We start from the raw sequence: 23,650 nt of genomic DNA on the forward strand, positions 1-23,650 counted from the left end.
GACATGTGTTTTTGTGTGTGAATATATGTGCGCAAAGGTCAGTGGGTCTCATTCCCGAAAATGTTTCAAAGATCTATTCTGGAAGACTTATCTTGGAACCACTGAGACATAATCAATGGCAAGTTCACTCTGAGTCCTGAACGTGTTGGTAATATGTCTTAAGTGGCTGAAAAGGTCGCACAAATTATATGATCTGATATCTGCTTGGAGAATGGCATTCTGTCTTAAACTCGAAAGCGCGTTCCCGTTCAGGTCATTTGCATACAAAACAACGATTCCAGAGCTCCTTATAAGGCAACTAGTGACGCAGCTGTGTGCAAATGGAATGGCGGAAGTGCTTTGCGAGTCTTGCGAACCGCGTGATTACGAAACCTAGCGTCAGTCAGTGCCAATCAGAGAGCGTCTCCGAGAAATGCGGCTAGGTTTCGTAATCACGCTTGCGCGCCATCAAAACTAGATTAGATTAATGTATTGGCATCATATACAGCTTGCGGTACACCTGCCGCAGCGCGCGCGCACACACACACACAGTACTGTATATGAATGAATTAATTAAATATAATATATATAGCCTACGGCGGGCGTAATGAATGAATGCAGTATGGCTTATTATTCCATAATTAAGCCTATAGGCTACTGTTCATTTGTAGGCGCACACAAGACTTGTTATGGAATATTAATGCAGTCTATTTCCACCGATTAGCTTTAGTTCTTATTTATTTATCCACTGTCATTTCAGTGTTGGCGTATAGGCTATATAGTGTATTTCAATATAAGTTTAATTGATTAATGATATATTCGAAGGAATGCAGGTTTATAGCTATATCAACCCCCTCCAATGTACAGTAAATGACCAAGTATGGTTTTGTCAATATTCCAATGTACAGTTTTGCTTGTACAGTGTAAGTCTATCCCCCACCCACCCCTCCTACCCAACCTCCTCCAACAGTTTCTACGTCAAATGTACTCTCTTTTCTGGACTCTTTTTGTATCACAAACAGTACTGTATTTGCAAATCTGGTATGTCATAAATGTATAGATGTAGCAGTAACTGTCTATCTGTATGTCGTGTATGTCATATATGTTATGATGAATTGAAAATGGGGGACCATGATGTAAACAAGACGAAATTCTTTCTCTGGTCTGCATCCCCTTATGTAATTGAGCTGTACTGTACTGTACCCATTCTGCAATCTGTTAATAAAGTTTTCAATCAATCAATCAATCAATCAATCAAACAAAGGTCTGTCCCATTGTATACCAATCAATGGGATACATTGCATGTTGACCTGCATTCTTTCAAATGTATATAATTAATCATTAAAACAGATGTGTAACAAATAAGAAATACAAATTCCACAGAAGGCATTAAATAATTATTATTTTCAATCATTTCACAATAATTGCATAATTGTGTTTGAATATCTGAGTAATTAAAGTAATTATACATTTGTCCAAAATAGCTGGTTCAGATATGGTTAAGCAGCTGCCCTGTGATCAGATGAATCCATATTATTTATTTTTCCGACATCAAATGCGTAATTTCTTATCGTACAAATATTGTCATATTTTTTATTTTTTTTTATAAATGTTCTTTATTACAGGAAAAGTAAGTTGTACATTTACAATTGGCAAAAACATCATTTTTTTCCATCTTTTTCTCTTTTCTTCCCTTTTCATTTCCCCTTCCCCTCCCTCATACCCACCCCATCCCCCCCACACCGGAGTTGTTGAAAACATATCTGCAAAACATCCAAACATACAGCATAGATGCTATTGGGAAAGACAAACAAAAAAACAATAATAATATGTATTATGCACAAACATTTAGATAAAAAGAAGTAAAGAAGGAACTAAAAACACAAAGAAAACTCTCCAGCACGGCTGTGGCTGTGGAAGAAAGTCATCAATGAGATTATTTCTCTCTTTCCCTCACCCCTGTCTATAGTATTGTGGTAATTCTTGGGTAGTTTGACCTTCTGCAGCTGCGTCTCCCATTCCCCTCTCCCAGTTACCCACCCAGCCCCCGGTGGTCTCATTCACACCCATACATACCAGGACAGGGAAGGGGGGGGGGGGGGGGGGTTAGAAAATAGGAATAAAATAATAATAAGAAATAAGGAAATGCAGTTAAAGGTGTAAAGCTCTATCCTTTCTAAGTCTCTTCATTGATAGTCAGGGTATCGATGTGTTGCAGAAATGGTTGCCAGGTCACATGGAATGTTTCAAGGGAGCCCTTTAGGGAGAATCTGATTTGCTCAAGCTTAACGCAATGTAGTATCTCATGTATCCATCTGTTGTGAGTAGGTGGGGAAGGGTGTATCCATTTAAAGAGAATAAGTCTCCTAGCGAGGAGGGTAGTGAACACCACAACTCGTTTTGCAGCCCTAGATGCAATCGTAGGGGTATTCGGGATACCGAAAAAGGCAGTGAGTGGATCAGGGTCTAACGTCACGCCCAGGACCCTACTTAGTGTATCAAATATTGCAGTCCAAAACTCTGTGAGTTTGGGGCACGTCCAAAACATGTGCATATAATCGGCTGGAGATTGTTTACATCTATTACACGCATCCGTTCTATCCGGGTATATCTTTGCTAACCTCGCATTGGTGTAGTGAACCCTATGCAGGATCCTACACTGCAACAAACTGTGTCTTGCACATATAGAGGAAGTGTGTACAAGGTCTAATATATGATCCCATTGTTCATCTGTAATGATAATTCCCAGATCTTCGTCCCATTTGGCTTTTAGGGAGTCTAAGCAAGTTGGGTTCATCCAAAATATTTTATCATATAAAATTGAGACGAGCCCTTTCCGCCCGGTACCGAGCGATAGGAGAGGGTCAGTCCTAGAGTCTGGAGGACGGCCAGGGAATTGGTTCTGAACAAAATGCCTGATCTGAAAAAAACGGAAAAGGTGAGAATTTGGGAGACCAAATTTGTTTGATCGTTCTGCAAACGACGAGAACACACCTCCGGAGTAGAGGTCATTAATGGTTAGCAAACCTTTGTTCGCCCAGCTTCTGAATACAGGATCAGAACAGGACGGTAAGAATAGGTGATTACGAGAGATTGGAGCTAGCCCCGACGGAGCGTGTAGGCCAAATTGTTTCCTAAACTGATTCCAGATTTTCAAAGTATCCGTCACAATTTGGTTCCGAGCCACCTGTTTAATAGGAATCGAAATGGGTAGTTGAGATGTTGCCACAGACCAGAGTGAGTACTTTGAAGAGGAGACTTCCATCCGAGCCCATTGGGGTTGGTCTTCTTCCTCCCTCCTGGTCCTCCAGTAAAGGAGTTTGTTTATATTACATGCCCAATAGTAATAGCGAAGATTGGGCTGTCATATTTATTTTAATTATGATTAAGTAATTAATTCCAAGGAGGCCTGTAGCGTTGACGTGAAGGAATCACTATGAGAACACAGTCTGTCAAGTTATAATGACATTTTTAATTAGTCAATCAATCATGAGATTTGATCGTGGCTGAGAGCAGATTTAAGAGTGCTCCTCAGCACTCTTAAATCTGCTCTCAGCCACGATCAAATCTGATCTCAGGAAAATTTGGGGACTCCCACTCCCAGCCCTAATATGTCTTAAATGGGCCGAAATCTGGCTAAGACGAAATTTTTTGTCGTAACTTTGTTTGGGAATGAGACCCAGTGTGTGACATGAAGGAGCGATACATTCCCCAGTCATTTGAGTTTCGGTCATACAGACGTTTATACCTTTGATTCTCAGGGATCCTTGAATAACGTTCCTGAAGGATCCCCAGCTGATTCATTGATTGATTGAAAATGTTATTAACAGATTGCAGAATTATAATAATAATAAATAAATAAATCCAATATATATATTTTTTTTTCGATACCCGATCCAGCTATTTTAGTCATATCGGGGCCGATATCCGATATCAATATCGGATGGGTGCATCCCTAGATATCATTAAATAATTCATAACAATTCAACAATTCACGTACATTCAAAAACATAACAATATAGTACAAATAAATAACACAATGGGACACGGTCAAGGAAAACAATTACAAGTTGACAATGTTCTGTTGTTGATTAATGTAAAGTGCCATAGTGAGACAAAAGTACTCAATTGTTTGTCAGTTTGCAAGATAGTCAAGTCAAGTAATTTATTTATATAGCGCATTTAAACGCTCAGAGAGCCGACCAAAGTGCTGAGAAGTAACTACAGAATTAAAATCTATAGACATAGTCACACAGTGTAACAGAGGACAATACAACATGACAAAAGACAGGATAGGACCACAAGACACTAGGAGTATAAAACAGACAATACAGTATGACATAGGACAGTAGACATTATGTTATGACACAAAGACTATACAGCCGGCAGTATGGTAAGACATAAGACACAGGGAATGACAATAAAGTAACTGGACCCTGTACTGGTCAGATAGAAACCAGTCTTCTCCAGTGCAGTCCTGGTACCGGTCACTACAGCGTCACACACAGACCAGTGCAGTCCTGGTACCGGTCCCTACAGCGTCACACACAGACCAGTGCAGTCCTGGTTCAGGTCACAGGAGGGTCACACACAGACCAGTGCAGTCCTGGTTCAGGTCACAGGAGGGTCACACACAGACCAGTGCAGTCCTGGTTCAGGTCACAGGAGGGTCACACACAGACCAGTGCAGTCCTGGTTCAGGTCACAGGAGGGTCACACACAGACCAGTGCAGTCCTGGTTCAGGTCACAGGAGGGTCACACACAGACCAGTGCAGTCCTGGTTCAGGTCACAGGAGGGTCACACACAGACCAGTGCAGTCCTGGTTCAGGTCACAGGAGGGTCACACACAGACCAGTGCAGTCCTGGTTCAGGTCACAGGAGGGTCACACACAGACCAGTGCAGTCCTGGTTCAGGTCACAGGAGGGTCACACACAGACCAGTGCAGTCCTGGTTCAGGTCACAGGAGGGTCACACACAGACCAGTATCCAGTGCAACATAGCTGAGATGGTATATAGATGAGATTAGTGCTGTCAATCAATTAAAATATTGAATCGCGATTAATCGCATTTATTTTAAATTTTTTGTATCTACCTTAAACGGATATTTTTCAAGTTCCAAGTTTTAATACTCTTATCAACATGAGAGTCAACAAATGCTTGCTTTATGCAGCCATTTAACACAAAGGGATGACCCTCATGCATTGCAAATTTGCATCAAATTCAAAACAGTGATGCACAAAATAACTTAAAAGAAAATAATAATTTAAAACAATGAATAAAGTGTGCATGAAATAATAGGGGAAAGAAAACGTTAGGAACTTGTTACATTCACCCACACAAGGGCTGAGTAATCACACCCCCCCTCTCTCTCTCACACACACACTCTCCCAGCTCTCTTTCTCTCTTGCCCCTTCCTCATCTCTCTCAACCCCCTCTCTCTCTCTATATCTCACTCACTCACTCACACACACACACACACACACACACACACACACACACACACACACACACACACACACACACACACACACACACACACACACACACACACACACACACACACACACACACACACACACACACACACACACACACACACTTCAGAAACAAACATAGTATCAATGAGAGCATCAATAATACACCTGAGTGAAGTCTAGTAAAAATAATCAAATAAAAAATAGTTTCTCTTAAAAGTTAATTGTGAGTTTAAATAATAGTGGCGTTAATCGAATCGGGCGATCACGCGTTAATACCGCGTTAACTTTGACGGCCTTAGATGAGATATAAGGTGGTAATTTACAGAGTAGGGCTTTATAAATACACAGGTAGCAATGATTATCACGCCTGTCCGTTAATGTTATCACCGGTAATAAACCGCAGGGCAGAGTGGTAAACAGTCCAAAGTTGTTCTACAATCTACAAGATTAATACATTCCCCACCTCATGTAACCTTTGCAAACTATTTGGCCAAAATGAAAGTGTTTTCCTTTCCCATTTTCAAGTAATTTTGTATTTGATATATACAGTATTGCATTTGGGGTGAGAGGTAAAGGGACGTTTTAGGATTACAGTGTATGTCTTACTAATTAAATTAATTAAACTAAGTGATCAGATGTTGACATGTTGTTACTCCTCCACTACGAGGATGCACCCATGATAATGCTGGTGACACCCGGTGACCTGAGCTGCAATGCTGAGCTCATTTTGGATAGCGATGTCTTCATTTTGGCTAGCGATGTCTTCATTTTGGCTAGCGATTTATTCATTTTGGCTAGCGATTTATTCATTTTGGCTAGCGATTTATTCATTTTGGCTAGTGATTTCTTCATTTTGGCTAGCGATGTCTTCCTTTTGGCTAGCAATTTTGGTAGCACTTTATAATAACACCCTGTTATAATAAATTTATAAGGTATTTGTAGATAATGAACTAATCATGAACAAACCATTTATATACATTCATAAATGATTATTGAATCATTTATAACTATATTTGTATAACATTTACAAAGTATTTATAACGCATTAGTGGATAATGAACTAATCATGAACAAACCATTTATATACATTCATAAATTATTATTAACTATATTTGTATAACATTTACAGATAAATTCTACATTATTTATAACTCATTATCAACATTGTTTGTACTTGATTTGTTCATCATTAAATAATGTTGTTTAATGTGTAGTAACACATTTGTAGATGCTTTGAAAAATGGATATGAAAAAACTACTATACTGTATCTCCATTTATTTTTCATGTTCAACAAATGATTTGTTAAAACATTCATAAAACATCTATAAATCATTTGCAGATGCTATTGTGTGCCCTAATCTAAAGTGAAGCCTATTCATCATTAACAAATGTATAATACAGTTAATTATTTGTTTACTTTTTCATCACATGTTACAAATGTTGTAGACAGCTTTCGGATACACCCTTCTTTGTGACATCAAACAGTGACAGAATTAGGACTAAATTGTGGCCCTCTACACAGCACTAACGGGCCTGAGGAAGGGGACCACCAAAACTGTGACCGAATACGTCAACAGAGCGGAGCTAATCACGACGCCATTGAGGAGTGCCGGAGAAGCACCGAGCGATGGGCTAATGATGGCGATGATGATGAGAGGACTACCGGAGCTGTACAAACTGTTCACACTCCTGATAACACACGGTTCAATGGACATTACGTTGGGACAGTTCAAGGCTAAGTTAAGGAACTTCGAGGCCTCAGAAGACACCCACCCAGCCGCCGCGGAGGAGGGGGAGAGGGTCCTAAAGGCTCGAGAGACGCCAAGAGAGAGAACCAGGACTACGACGGACCTGGCGTCTTGGCAATGCGGAGATAAAGGCCATCGGAGAAGCGAATGCACAAAGGCTGTCTGGTGTAGCTTCTGCAAATCCACGGGGCACACAGACAGAGCGTGCATAAAGAAACACAACCAGAACGCGCGATACGCGCATGGACAAGATGGCGGCCACAGGCGAGACGAAAGCCACGGACAAAATGGCGACTACGGACAAGATAACGGCTGTGGACAGGATGACGACAGCAGACACGACGGCGGTGACTATCGACGTGAGATGAATCGAGATGACGCCCGGAGAATCGATGGCGGCGACGATCGACGCGAGGCGAGTCAAGGCGACGCCCGGAGGATAACGGGACAAGAAGACTGCGCTTTTGGAGCGCGGACGGCGGGCATCGCCGGACCGGCCCAGATGCAGCGGGCCCAGAGAAGGAGACTGATCGTGGACACGGGCGCGTCGTCCCATGTCATCAATGACAGGAGTCGGTTCAAGAACTTTGACGACACTTTACACTCGGAGAGGCACTGCATGGAGCTGGCAGACGGTAGACGCATCTACGGATTGGCACAAGAGAGGGGAGACGCACAGGTATGCCTCACGGACAGCAGGGGGCGCCGGCGTACAGTGACGCTAAAGAACGCTCTATATGTACCATCGTTCCCACAAGGACTATTCTAATAGCTGCTACTGCAAGCGGCGCCAAGGTATCCTTCGATAACGGTAAAAATGTTCTTGTAGAACCTGATGGTACCCGGTTTGACATACAAATTTACCAGAGAGTATTTTATCTGAAAACGGAGTGTAATGACCAGTGATGCCACAGATTACTTGTAAAAGTAATCCGATTACTGATTACTGATTACTCCTTTAAAAAGTAATCCAAGTTACTTTACTGATTACTTGATTATCAGAGTAACTTAGTTACTTTGAAAGTAACTAGGTTACGAAGTCGTCGTCGTTCCCCCAACAGTTTTTTTTAAACGCTTTATTGAAAGTGCATAAATTGTTTTTAACTTGTTTCCCTGCACATAACGTAAATTGTTAAACTAGTGCTTCAGCTTCTGTACCATCAAGTATGGTAAAGCAACAGTCTATGATGCTCACAGCATTAGAGCAGCCAGCCAGTGGTTTTACAAAACCAGTGTATCCATTCACATCTAACAAATGCAGGCTGAACTATTCAATTATATCAACTGTAACTATTAAATTGTTTTTATAAATGTCTCTCTATAAACATACAATCAGTCTCTCTTTAACATGTAAATTAACTGTAAATCTGGCAAATAAGAGCTTTTGCTCTGCCACCATCAAATATACATTAATCAATAGGGAAAGAAACAATCTCTCTCTTTTGCTGTTTGGCTGGCCTCCGAGTCCTCCTGTACCTAGTCGAAGCGTCGGCTAGTGTTGTGATTCCAGATGCTTTCAATGCAATTGGATGTGCTGTTTTTAGCGGTAGACAGTATTTTGACTGAGGCTACGTTTAGACGAGCGTTTTGGGGTGGAAGTCTGAACAGAAACCGCAAAAGTCTTCTTGCGGTTTCACTTCGTTTAGACAAGCGTTTTGGGGTGGAATTCTCAGACGAATGCAGACGAGGCTGTAACAACGGAGCCCTGCTGTCACACGATTGGCGCATATGTCACATGACGTGCTGTGAAGACCCGCCCTACTCTGCCTCTGATTCGCAGACTGTGGATGGGGAATGTGATTGGGCCAAAGCAGAGTCACTCACAGACAGAGAGTCCAGTCACGCCGCGGGACACATTCTTGTGTAACCCTTTCACTGCCACACCACGTCACTCCCAAATAAGAAAAACAGCTCAAAATGTATTTTTGACTGTCGAAAACGAAATAAAATACTGCATTCCGCCTGCATTATGAATTTATGATGAGATAGTAACGAAATAGTAACGCACAGCCACTTGGACAAGTAACTGCAATCAGATTACTGGCTTTTAAAGATTAACGCGTTAGATTACTATTTTCGGGGAAAAGTAATCAGATTACAATAACGCGTTACTTAGTAACGCGTTACCGGCATCACTGGTAATGACTACGACCAGTGTAACGATAATGATGATGTGTATAGCGGGACGGCCAGTCACGATATTCAGACATGGCACGAGATTATGGGTCATTGTAATTACGAGGATTTACTGAAACTGCAAGTAGTGTCAGAGGGTATGCACATTGAGGGGGAGAAGCGTATACCTGACAAAAATTGTGCAATGTGCAAAACGGGGAAGTTTATCCAACCGAGATACAGAAATCCCACAGACAGAGTAGGGGTACCACTTGCACTAGTTGACATGGACCTAGTCGGCCCAGTAAGCAACGAGTCCATAGGAGGTTTTGGATATGTACAGTCTTTTACAGACGTGTGTACAGGGGCAGTGTTTGTTTACTTTATCAAAGAAAAGAGTGACATACTCCAGGCCACGGAAAAATTCCTGGCAGAGGTAGCTCCTTATGGTACAGTAAGGTGTTTGAGGTCCGACCACGAAACCGAGTTCACAAAGTTCCAATCACTGTTGGGAAGGTATAAGATAAGACACGAGACGTCACGTCCATATCCCACACACCAGAGCGGGGTGGCAGAGAGGGAATGGCACACCCTTTCCGAAATGGCTAGATGTAAGCTAGCAGATAGTAACTTACCAAAGAGCCTGTGGCATTATGCGGTACAAGAAGCCGCTTACACCAGAAACAGGTGCTTTAATAAGCACTCTGGCACCACTCCGTATACAGCGCTGACAGGGAAGAAGTGTAATCTAGCCAGAATGCACTGATTTGGATCAGTGTGTTATGTGTACCTGCAGGACAAGGGAAAACCCAAGTCCAAGGATGTTAAAGGATTTTTCGTAGGACACGACAGAGGAAGTCCTGCTCTCCTAGTTTATCATCCCGGTAAAGGGATAGTGCTGAAACACATGCTAGTCAAGTTTGTCACGAAGGCAACCTGTGAGGGCGAGACACAGACAGAGGAGCCAGAGCTGGACTCCAGAACAAGGTGTGTAGAAATAGAAACACAACACCCCAGTGTACTCAGTACAGTTGCGCAGACAGACAGTCAGCAACCCCCAGAGGGCGATGACGAGAAGCACATGAGGGTGACGTCAAGAGCCTCAAGCAGTGGGAGGTATTCCACAAAGGAACACAGACCCCCAGAACGTCTGACAGGCTATGCCAGGGAAGGGAGTGACGAGGAGGACAATACACCTATCCCCGTTGAGCACTACTACAGAGTAGTCAGTGGGGTAAACCCGACCTTTAAAGAGGCCACAATGTCCCCCGAAGAGGGCATGCATACAGTGGGAGGGAAAATTGATGTATCCAACCAAGTTACTAGAGGGCAGGCAGTCAGTGGGAGGGAGATGGGGTATCCAATCCAGGAAGGTATTGAAGACCACGGTAAATACAAAGTATGGTTCATAGGAAATTGATTGAATGCTGAAGAATTTAGCCATATATTTGGTCCCATGTTTAAGTACAGAGGTGGATGAGTTACCAGGTTTAAAATGCTGAAATGGATCATATGTAACCCCATGTTTAAGTACAAAGGTGGGTGGTTTACAATGTTAAAGTACAGAGGTGATCTATGTTTAAAAATACAGAAGTGGAGGATTTGATCATCGCTCCAGACCACAAAAGAAAGACCTAGGCAGGTTAAACCATTTTATAGGTATGGACTTCGAACAGTCTGTCAACTGTGTAAAAATATCCCAGAAGAGATATGTGGGAGAAGGTCCTGAGATGTTTTGACTGAAGCAAGAAATGTATAGATAAACTGTGGGTAACTTCATTCTGTTGGACAGTCTGTACTCGCCCTGACCTATGTTCTGTAGTGAGTAAGAATGTCATAGTATTATTTTTGTTGATCCCACAGAGAATCATTGAACTACGTCAAAAATATGTTTTTCGTTATCCCAGAGGTGCTGCACACGGACAGCGATTTTTCAGAAAAGACAGCAAAGGCGTAAAGGCTTAGAGCCTACAGGGATACTATCAGCCTGTGAAGCTGAGTATAAATCTCTAGCTATGACAATGAAAATGTGTTTATCTAGAGCAGGGGTCAGCAACCTTTTTGACATGGAGTGCCTGTTTGAAATATAGTTGTAACTAGTGTGCTTCAACAATATTCCATGCATCGTACATTTTTTTTCTCATAATCAGGTCTTTTTAATGATCATTTTTACATTATTACCTCATTATTGTTATTGTTATTATTAACAATATTATTATGATGGTTGTATCAACCCTAAATCTGAGTTGGGGGGGGGGTGCAATGCAGACAAACAGCTGCATACAGTGCGACCATTTCACTCACATTTGCCCATACATTTTTGGACACATACTGTACATGCTGTCATAGCTCCACCTACAGGCCTAATGGAGAACACCAGGAGAACACCAGGATGTGAATGGAGGGTGAATGTGAGGTATATCGTGTAAATAAGTTTTGATTGATCGCAAGACTACACTGTAAAAAAATGTATAATAATAAGTTACCAGAACTTAAAAATATTGAGTTCAGTTACTGTGCATTAAGGTTTTCAGTTTTCAATCCATAATAAGTTAACAGAAAAATAAGTACACAACCACATTATTTCAACCTAATAAAACTATGTTTATTGTTTTAAGAACACAAGTTGACTTGGTAATACTCACATTTTGAGTAAAAAAAATGCTTTTAACATGTGCAATGTTCAATGAAATAGAAAAATAAATAATAAAATGTGTTGATTAATCCCACTGGTCACAATGGTGACCGTAATAATGTTTTTGTTATAAGGCTCTGCAAATGTTACTGAATGATGTAGCAATGTATTTCCAGCTAAATTGAAATAATAAACAAATAAAGGGTCTCAATTAAATATGTGGTAGTAAAAAGAACCTGTGGGAGGATTTCAACAAGATAAATGCGACAACAGTGCAAAATATTTCACTATAATATTTCAAAGCAAATAATAAAAAAAAAAAAAATTATATATATATATATTTTTTTACTGCTGCCCCCTGTGCCTATGCAAATGCCCCCACGTGCCTATGCAGGCATGCGTGCCTAGGGTTGCCTACCCCTGATCTAGAGCAACTGCTCAAAGTGATGAAGATAAGGTTATGAATGCATTGTTCAAGATGCAGTAAGTAATTGAAATATATCCTCTCTACCAAATATGGTGTTTTTGAAGAATGGGCGTTCTGTCTAAACCGTTTAAAATGACAAACATTGTGTATATATGGAGACTGTTGTTTATAAGGACAACCAGGGGACCATTGTGATTACTAGGAACCTGAGCTGTCAATATAGATGTAAACATGTCATTATAAATAATATCATCTCATCAGGTATGCCATCAGATAAGAAAGAATGACACCGGTTTACTGTCCAATGGACAACAGAGTAATAGATACTATGAGGGAACCTGTTTTAAAACTGATGTGATTTGCAAGGGTCATGTTTAATGTGAAGGTATTGAATGTCATACCCTATGGATGCTTTTGAGTTTCTATATATTATTTCCTTTGTTAAAATGTTTTTCCAAGAAGTCAGCCAGTATACTAAAAAGTGGGAGTGTTGAGATAAGAGACTCTGTATAGGATTGTTAGTAACTGTCTAACTGTACATATGACTGTTTACACTAGTAACTGTTTACCTGTGTAGACAATTGTCTCCACCAGTGATTGCCTTGGTGCATATATATCTGTACCCACTGGAGGGCGCTCTGGGCATAGCCACCCAGGTATTCTACCTTAGGGGAACTATAAAAGGAAAGGTGCCCACCCCTTTCGTTCTCTCCTCCAACGTCTCTCAAAGAGAGAAGAGTTGTACAACTGCTGCTTATATGTGAATAAAAGAAGCCACGCCAGTTCAGGCACAAGATAGAAACCATGCCTCTTGACCACATTATTGTCGCCCTAAAGTGAGTTCTGTTAACAGAGTTGTTTGTAGGTCGGAAATGATGGAATAGATTTACCAACAAAAAAGGTGTTTAACCTGCTCATACCATATTAAAAGTGTGGGGCAGAAGCAGCACAAATAACTTGGTTCTGCATGTATCGTGCTTCCATTCAAACAGACGGCAACACACGTGACATCAAGTCTCACTCACGTGAGACTTCCTCTCTAGATACTCTTCAATACCTGGCCAGGGTACTCCTGGGTCATAGTGCCCCCCCCCATGTTACACTATATGTCATGCACATGTATTTTATATGTTAATAAAATTGCATTTATCTTTAGTCCTAATTCTGTCACTGTTTGATGTCACAAAGAAGGGTGTATCCGAAAGCTGTCTACAACATATGTAACATGTGATGAAAAAGTAAACAAATAATTAACTGTATTATACATTTGTTAATGATGAATAGGCTTCACTTTAGGGCACACAATAGCATCTGCAAATGATTTATAGATGTTTTATGAATGTCTTAACAAATCCTTTCTTGAACATGAAAAATAAATGGAGATACAGTATAGTTGTTTTTTCATATCCATTTTTCAAAGCATCTACAAATGTGTTACTACACATTAAACAACATTATTTAATGATGAACAAATCAAGTACAAACAATGTTGATAATGAGTTATAAATAATGTAGAACTAATCTGTAAATGTTATACAAATATAGTTATAAATGATTTAATAATCATTTATGAATGTATATAAATGGTTTGTTCATGATTAGTTCATTATCTACAAATACCTTATAAATGTATTATAACAGGGTGTTATTATAAAGTGCTACCGCGATTTCTTTATTTTGGCTAGCGATTTCTTCATTTTTCTTTGTTAAACTGACAGAGAAATTGATATTAGAATACCTCGCCGTGAGCCCCAGGCGAAGCTAGGAGCGATCTTTTAATAACCTGTTAATTTTTCTACAGAAGATTGATTGATTGATTGATTGATTGATTGAAAACTTTATTAACAGATTGCAGAATGGGTACAATACAGTGCAGCTCAATACACACAATTGTTAAGGGGATGCAGACCAGAGAACGACTTTCATCTTGTTTACATCAGGGTCCCCCATTTTCAATTCATCATAACATACAGTATATGACATACACGACATACAGTACATCTATACATTTATAACATACCAGATTTACAAATACAGTACTGTTTGTGATACAAAAAAGAGTCTAAAAAAGAGAGTATATACATTTGACGTTGAGGAGGTTGGGTAGGTGGGGTGGGGGAGGGTTGGGTAGGTGGGGGGGGGGGACTGTACATTGGAGGTGGTTGGGTGGGTGGGGTGGGGTGGGGGGGGCAGTTGGGTAGGTGGGGTGGGGTGGGGGAAACTGTACAACTGTACAAGCAAAACTGTACATTGGAATATGTGAGAATGTGGTCTGGAACACAGCCCAATTGCTGAATACACACAGGAGAGGAGATTGGAGCGTTTCAAGGGTTTTAATGAAAAGCAGTAGTACAGGAATTGGAGGGGAATGGAATGGGGTTATAGTTCTTGTCTTGCGGCTGCTGCTGTGGCAGCGAGTGGGCAAGTGGTCCTTGTTCTTGTCTTGGGGCTGCTGTGGCAGCGAGTGGGCAAGTGGCCCTCTTCGGGGACAGGGAAGGTCCAGGCAGGAACGGTCCTGGGGCACAGGAGAAAACAGGTTATGTTATGGTTTGTAACCGACCCCAATCGCACAACACAAGACAGGTATGAGAGTAAGCCAAGAACTGGGCATTTATTGAAACACACAGAAAACGGCACTGTCCCTTTAAGGGAGAACACAAATTACTGGATAAACAGAATGGGAAAAGGTACAGTGCCTTTAAGAGGCGAGCTGGCTAAGGGGAAGGCTAAGGGAAGGCTAACGGAACAGGGCCGGGGCAAGGGACAAGGCAGGAAACAGGGAGGACTAGGAGGACTGGACAGGGAGGACTAGGAGGACTAGAGAGGGGAAAATAGGGACAGAGGCCCGCGGAGGCGGGCTGGGGAGAGGGAGGACTGGAAGGACTAGACAGGGAGGACTAGGAAGACTAGACGGACTTGACGGACTGGACAGGGAGGACTAGAGAAAACAGGGTAAGGCCTTGGAACAGGGCGAGGGCTGGAGCTGCTTAAAGGGACAGAGAAAACAGACAAAGCCTGGGATACAAGCATTAATGAATGTTGCTGCTCTGCAGCTTCTCCCGGGATGGTTCGTCTGGGGAAGCAGACGGTGACGTCAGAGCCGCTCTGCAGATTTCTCTCGGCAGATCTCCGAGGTGGTAAACGGGACCGAGAGGGAGAGAGGGAGCGGGTTAGCTCAGAGTACAGTTGGGAACAGAGCAGGTGACAGGAGAGGTGACTTGTCCCAAAAACAGAGTAATCCAAGTGACTGAATCTTCGGTGTATATACACACTGTGAGTAACGTCCCAAACACAAATCCACGTGATAGAATCTTCGGTGCAAATAAACACTGTGAGCGAAGTCCCAAATACAAATCCAAGTGATACTATCTTCGGTGTGTATACACACAGTGAGCGATGTTAAGGCCAAATATTATCCCAATGAACATCCAAAAAGCTGACGCTGGGTGAGTGACAGTCTGACAAAAAGCAGGATATCTTCAGTGTCCTTAAACACACGAAAAACGAATAGGATCAAAGACAGTCATAAAAACTCACCCAGGCGCTGTGCGTAAAGAGAGTTGGATCAAAACGGGGCGAGCGCGTCGCCACGGGGAAACGGGTTGTCCAAGCGGAGGTCTGAGTGGTGCGCGACTGCTTGGAGTACGCGCCGGTACGAAGGGCGCATCTGGCGCGGAGGTCTGAGTGGTGCGCGACTGCTTGGAGTACGCGCCGGTACGGAGGGCGCATCTGGCGCGGAGGTCTGAGTGGTGCGCGACTGCTTGGAGTACGCGCCGGTACGGAGACGCATCTGGAGTGCGTCTGAATGCGCGTCTGGAGTGAAGAGCGCGTCTGCGCGGAAGAGCGCGCCGGCTCGGAGAGTATTAGGAAGCGATGCGCGTCTGGAGTGAAGAGCGCGTCTGCTGCGCGGAGGTCTGGATGCGCGTCTGGGCGTCTGCTGCGCGGAGGTCTGGATGCGCGTCTGGACGTCTGCTGCGCGGAGGTCTGAAGTGGAACACTGGAATACCTCCCGTGGAAGTCTAGAGAGCGCAGTCCAGTGTCTCCTTCCAGACAAACGGCGACAGGTGGCGAAGGCTAGAGTGCATCTCACGCCGGAGATGAAAGCAGCATAACAGACAGAGAAACTCCCGAAGGAGTCTTGGTGATAGAGATATGATACGGAATGATACGGGACGACCCGACAGGAAACGAGGGGAGAGCGAGGTACTTAAAGCCCACAGGGGAACTAATTAGAATACACGTCAGGTGCGTGAAGGTAATTGATACTTGAAACTAGAAGTGTGTGTTCGGCACCAGACCAATCAAACACATAATGACAGGTAGTCCAAGGGTGTGGCTGCTGAAGAGCAAACGAATGCGAGGGTGGGGGCTAGTGAAGTGAGGAGAATGCAATTGATTAACAGAAAACTAAAGGAACAGAGCGAGTAGGCTTAAAGGAACAGAGCGAGTAGGTGAGCAACGGACAAAAACCTCACAGGTTAGGGCAAGGCAATACAAAGGGTAGATTCCAGCAGAGCTTTAGGTAGAGACGTCGTACCTGGGTAGTGGTATTTAATACCACGACGATTTATGGTCAGCGTCTTGGAGTTGAAGTAGGCACCTCGTCAACGGGGGATAGGATGCAGCTGTGAGGAGAGAGGTGCCTGGCAGTGTGCAAATCAGGGGGATGAAGTGCAGCTGTGCTAGGTGACGTGAAGTGAAGTGATGCTGGTCGTATAAGGGTGAATGGAGGGGTGAATGGAGAAAGAGAGGATGAGGAGGAGTGTCTAGTGGATGGAGAGGGGGATGAAGAGGAGCGTGTGGTGAACGTGAGGGGAAAAGGAGGGGGAGTGAAGTATGCCCGTGCTGTGATTACAACAGAATATCGACGAAACCTTACTTGGTCCCAAGAAGAGGGTCTTGTGTATTATTGGGTTAGGACATTTACTGTACATTGGAGGGGGTTGGGTTAGGACATTTACAGGGGCCAGTTTTGAATTGCAGTCTCCCGTAGGTGCTCTTTGAGAGTGGTTTTGAAAGTGGGTAGTGATTCACATTCCTTTACAGCTTTGGGTAGGGCGTTCCACATTGATGTGGCATAATTGCTAAACGTGTTTAGTCCCTTGTTTGAGCCGAATCTGGGTTTAACATGATTTGTGGAGCTCCCTCTGGTGTTGTGGTCGTGGTATTCACTGACCTTTGGGAAGTATTTTGTACATGGGTACCTTAGTCGTATAGTGTATCTTGTAGACCAGGCCCATTGCAAGTTGCTATACTCTGTCGTCTACTCTAAGCCATCCTAGGTAGTCAAAGTGTGCAGGGGTGAGGTGGGTTCTAGGAGTAAGGTCAAGTAGTAGTCTGACCAGTTTGTTTTGTGATGTTTGTAATCTTGTTTTTAGCGCCTTTGAGGTGCTTTGGTACCATGAGGTGCAAGCATAGTCGTAGTACCCTTGAATGAGTGCTCCTGCCAGAGTCTTCAGGGTATTCTTGTTTACCAGAGAGGAGATCCGGTACAATAATCGAGTTTGTTGGTTGACTTTTTTTATTACCTTGGATGCCATTTTGTCACAGGAAAGATTTGCCTCTAGGATGGAACCTAGGTATGTAATTTCATCTTTCCTTGTGACAATATTGTCACCCACTGTAACTGAGAAGCCGTCGGTCTTGCTGAGTTTGTTATTTGATCCGAAGAGAATGGACTCTGTTTTACCCAGGTGTAATGATAGTTTGTTATCAGGTGCAGATTCTGCAGAGTTCTGAGCTGAGGGTTTTTTCAACCTGTAACTTGTTCTTGTCAGAGACCAGCAGGGCTGAGTCGTCCGCGAACAAGAACAAGTTGCAGTCACAAGCTGACGACATGTAATTTGCATAAATTAGGAACAGTAGCGGTCCTAGTATGCTTCCTTGTGGAACACCACAGCTCACTGGGGGGGGGTAGAGTACCGTTCACCTCCACCAGCTGTTCTCTCCCCACCAGGTAGGATTGCATCCAGCTCACTGATAGACTATCAAAACCAATTGCTTTTAGCTTGTCAATCAGAATGGAGTGATACATACAGGTGTATGCCCAGCCCATATGGGCTTAAAAGACACATAAACAATAAGTATATAATAGTATACTTGACAAATTATGACATATAAACCAAGATGGCCACAAAAAAAAGAAAATACAATAAAACGTAATATAACACAAGCTGTAAGCAATGTATGTAAACAAAGAAACAAGAGGCATTCATATACAATTATATAGGATATAGTGTGTTTTGTCTCAAGTGCCACGCTTTATCCTAAAATCCTGCAAAACTGAAAATATCCTCCACAAAAAACCAACTCAACATGCAACTCTCAGACTGCCAAAACAAATCCGGATTTACAATTAGAATTTTCTCAAATAAAGCCCTCCTCAAATGAAAAGAAAAAACATGGACAACTCTCTTGACCAGGGATGACCGTGTGCTCTGTCCCAGTTAAATATCTTTTTTGTCACCCTGTCATTTGGCAGCTGGACCAGGCGGTTCCATAACCTAACCATTTCACCTTTTTGCTTGACCAAGCATGAGTCCACAACAAGTAACAATTTTGTATCTGTGTGAAAAGTGATCAATGGCCTTAAAATCATCAAAAGACTAAGACATCTTGTTCGTTCTTACATCCCACACTTCTGAAGGTATTATGAAGCCTACACTAGCATTAAATTCTAACTACTGTAACAGTAGCTGAGTTTGACTGACAGATCCATTACTGGGAATCCTAGCCAATCAGATTGTCTGGGTTTTATAAGCAACACCATATAAGAGTGTGAGGTTATTTGGAATTGGTTTTGTGTGTGTGTGTGTGTGTGTGTGTGTGTGTGTGTGTGTGTGTGTGTGTGTGTGTGTGTGTGTGTGTGTGTGTGTGTGTGTGTGTGTGTGTGTGTGTGTGTGTGTGTGTGTGTGTGCCGGAGGGAACATGTGATGCAAGGCTTCTATCCTCCCTACAACCGACCAGTGGGGGGCATAGTCGAGCAACGTTCAAGACAGGGGAGGGGAGAATTGGAAACGCGAAATTGGGATGGGAGAAAAATAAAAAAATAAGGAGAAAAAGTATATTGTCCTAATATACTAACCTACACTGTAGCACTCAACACTTTGATGAACATTGTTACTCAGGTGATTGAGTTGTACAGAACTTGTAAGTCGCTTTGGATAAAAGCATCAGCTAAATGACTAAATGTTAAAAAAAAATCACATCTAACAACAAACATCTTCCCAGATGGGGGACCTTGAGACAAAATATTATCAAATTTAAGTAATTCAATCAACTTGTAGCACACAAAGTGGTGGCTAATGAGTGATGCCATGCCTGTCTTATTTCCCAGGCGTTGGACCTGTACTACCACAGCGAACCAGACCCCGACAGCAGCTGTTGCCCCAATGACAACAGTAAGTAAACATCTGCACCCTCTCTCTCTCTCTCTCTCTCTCTCTCTCTCTCTCTCTCTCTCTCTCTCTCTCTCTCTGTCTGTCTGTCTGTCTGTCTGTCTGTCTGTCTGTCTGTCTGTCTGTCTGTCTGTCTGTCTGTCTGTGTATCTCTCTCTCTCTCTCTCTCTCTGCCTCCTTTATTTCCCTCTATCTCTTCATCAGGGCTGGGAAGGTTACTTTCAAAATGTCATCTACTAACCCTTTCACTGCCACACGACAGAAGGTTAACCCTTTACTATCACACTACCGACGAGTGAAAGGGTTAACCGGCTGTTGTGTGGCAGTGAAAGGGTTAACCATCTGTGTATTGTCGCAGTGAAAGGGTTAACCGTGTTGGTCATGCGGCAGTGAAAGGGTTAAGGCTACATATTACAGAATACCTGAAAAAGATTAGATGGATGGATGGATGGATGGATGGATGGATGGATGGATGGATGGATGGATGGATGGATGGATGGATGGATGGATGGATGGATGGATGGATAGATTAGATAGTGTCTAGTGATAGATAATAATACCTCTCTCAGAGTTTTTAGCTAGGCTAGTGGTCCGTATCCGCTTCCATTCATTTGTCGCAGCTTTAAAGGAACTGTGTACTTCTTCCACCACTGACACAGGTAGACGGTGCAAAGGGTTGATTATCATGATAATCAGGAACACGCACTCCACCGTTGAGCTCTACGGGTCTACTATCAGACTATTAGTGATTCAACAGAACAGACACACACCCTCACGTGACTTCACCTTGAGCCCTATAATCACTGGTGTTCACCAACACAATGACTGTTTGCTGCATTGTGGCGAGCGGTTCTGAATGCAAAACATATTATGACAGACAGCAGCAGAGATAGGTAGCCTCCTGGTCACCATACAGACAGCAGCAGAGATAGGTAGCCTGTTGGTCATCATACAGACAGCAGCAGAGATAGGTAGCCTCCTGGTCACCATACAGACAGGAGCAGAGATAGGTAGCCTGTTGGTCATCATACAGACAGCAGCAGAGATAGGTAGCCTCCTGGTCATCATACAGACAGGAGCAGAGATACTGTAGGTAGCCTGCTGGTCATCATACAGACAGCAGCAGAGATAGGTAGCCTGCTGGTCATCATACAGACAGGAGGAGAGATAGGTAGGCCTCCTGGTCATCATACAGACAGGAGCAGAGATAGGTAGCCTGTTGGTCACCATACAGACAGCAGCAGAGATAGGTAGCCTGTTGGTCACCATACAGACAGCAGCAGAGGTAGGTAGCCTGTTGGTCACCATACAGACAGCAGCAGAGATAGGTAGACCTGTTGGTCATCATACAGACAGCAGCAGAGATAGGTAGCCTCCTGGTCATCATACAGACAGCAGCAGAGGTAGGTAGCCTGTTGGTCACCATACAGACAGCAGCAGAGATAGGTAGACCTGTTGGTCATCATACAGACAGCAGCAGAAATAGGTAGCCTGCTGGTCATCATACAGACAGCAGCAGAGATAGGTAGGCCTCCTGGTCATCATACAGACAGCAGCAGAGATAGGTAGCCTGCTGGTCATCATACAGACAGCAGCAGAGATAGGTAGCCTGCTGGTCATCATACAGACAGCAGCAGAGATAGGTAGCCTCCTGGTCATCATACAGACAGCAGCAGAGATAGGTAGCCTCCTGGTCATCATACAGACAGCAGCAGAGATAGGTAGCCTGTTGGTCATCATACAGACAGCAGCAGAGATAGGTAGCCTGTTGGTCATCATACAGACAGCAGCAGAGATAGGTAGCCTGTTGGTCATCATACAGACAGCAGCAGAGATAGGTAGCCTGTTGGTCATCATACAGACAGCAGCAGAGATAGGTAGCCTGTTGGTCATCATACAGACAGCAGCAGAGATAGGTAGCCTGTTGGTCATCATACAGACAGCAGCAGAGATAGGTAGCCTGTTGGTCATCATACAGATAGCAGAAGAGATAGGTAGCCTGTTGGTCATCATACAGACAGCAGCAGAGATAGGTAGCCTGTTGGTCATCATACAGACAGCAGCAGAGATAGGTAGCCTGCTGGTCATCATACAGACAGCAGCAGAGATAGGTAGCCTCCTGGTCATCATACAGACAGCAGCAGAGATAGGTAGCCTCCTGGTCATCATACAGACAGCAGCAGAGATAGGTAGCCTGTTGGTCATCATACAGACAGCAGCAGAGATAGGTAGCCTGTTGGTCATCATACAGACAGCAGCAGAGATAGGTAGCCTGTTGGTCGGCATACAGACAGCAGAAGAGATAGGTAGCCTGTTGGTCGGCATACAGACAGCAGCAGAGATAGGTAGGCCTGTTGGTCACCATACAGACAGCAGAAGAGATAGGTAGGCCTGTTGGTCATCATACAGATAGCAGAAGAGATAGGTAGGCCTGTTGGTCATCATACAGACAGCAGCAGAGATAGGTAGGCCTGCTGGTCATCATACAGATAGCAGAAGAGATAGGTAGGCCTGTTGGTCATCATACAGACAGCAGCAGAGATAGGTAGGCCTGCTGGTCATCATACAGATAGCAGAAGAGATAGGTAGGCCTGTTGGTCATCATACAGACAGCAGCAGAGATAGGTAGGCCTGCTGGTCACCATACAGATAGCAGAAGAGATAGGTAGGCCTGCTGGTCACCTTACAGATAGCAGAAGAGATAGGTAGGTAGGCCTGCTGGCCACCATACAAATATCAGTAGAGATAGGTAGGTAGGCCTGCTGGCCAGGCCACGTGAGCGGATCGGCGCGGCCGAGAAATCCGCTCTTCGCTCTTTAAAGCTTGGTCCGCTCCGCTAATCGATCATGTTGACCCCGCCCCCAAGTCGCTCTCCGCTCGCTCCCCGCTCACCTTGAATCGAGCCCCGCGCCAGATCGCTCGGCAGATTATTTTTTTTTTTTTGGAGCATGGTGTAAATTAGCTCAAACTACAACAGTCTACACCCCCTGGGCCCCTTAACAATTGTTTGTATTGAGCCGCATTGTAATTGTACCCATTCTGCAATGTTAAATAACGTTGTTTATCCATTCACTAGCTATATTAAGCGATGATAGGCTAGCCGAGCCACAATGCTATGGTCGCTGCCATTAACGTTAGCATGTAAGCTAACGTCAACAACAATGGCGTCGATACGTTTTCTAACAGGAGTGAGTGTGGGCGTCTCTACAGTGACAAAGCCTGAACCGGATATCACAGGTTCACCCTTCTCATTGGTTGAAAATGGCCTTCATGTTTGTACATCGCCATCTGTTGCTTTGGCATTGTACTGCATGTATATTACATCAACAGTGTAGTTAAACCACTGTGAGCGACCTGGAGTGGATTGGAGCGGAGGAGAACTCTCGCTCCGGACGTCGCGCCGACCCATTTTAAAACCCACTCCTCGCTCACGTCAAAACCGCCCGCTCCGCGCCCCGCGCCGCTCACGCTCCGATCCGCTCACATGGCCTGCTGCTGGCCACCATACAGATATCAGTAGAGATAGGTAGGTAGGCCTGCTGGCCACCATACAAATATCAGTAGAGATAGGTAGGTAGGCCTGCTGGCCACCATACAAATATCAGTAGAGATAGGTAGGTAGGCCTGCTGGCCACCATACAAATATCAGTAGAGATAGGTAGGTAGGCCTGCTGGCCACCATACAAATATCAGTAGAGATAGGTAGGTAGGCCTGCTGGTCATCATACAGATAGCAGCAGAGGTAGGTAGGTAGGCCTGCTGGCCACCATACAAATATCAGTAGAGATAGGTAGGTAGGCCTGCTGGTCTCCACACAGACAGGATAATTCTATAGCTGAGATACTGGTGGAGAATAGTCACTTATATA

General features: G+C 43.6%; 1 protein-coding gene across 1 annotated transcript in view; it reads left to right on the forward strand.

The window, feature by feature from the left end:
- Positions 1–23,650, forward strand: part of sgk1 (serum/glucocorticoid regulated kinase 1) — a gene marked incomplete at its 5' end in the record, with an annotated part of 130,955 nt that overhangs the window by 70,926 nt on the left and 36,379 nt on the right. Inside the window, one exon of the mRNA XM_084313924.1 lies at positions 19,722–19,785. Within this exon, the coding sequence (XP_084170050.1) occupies positions 19,722–19,785 (64 nt within the window). The remainder of the gene's footprint in view (positions 1–19,721; positions 19,786–23,650) is intronic.

The sequence above is a fragment of the Notolepis coatsorum genome (genome assembly GCF_963971535.1).
Source record: "Notolepis coatsorum genome assembly, chromosome: 5".
NCBI classification, from domain to species: Eukaryota; Metazoa; Chordata; class Actinopteri; order Aulopiformes; family Paralepididae; genus Notolepis; species Notolepis coatsorum.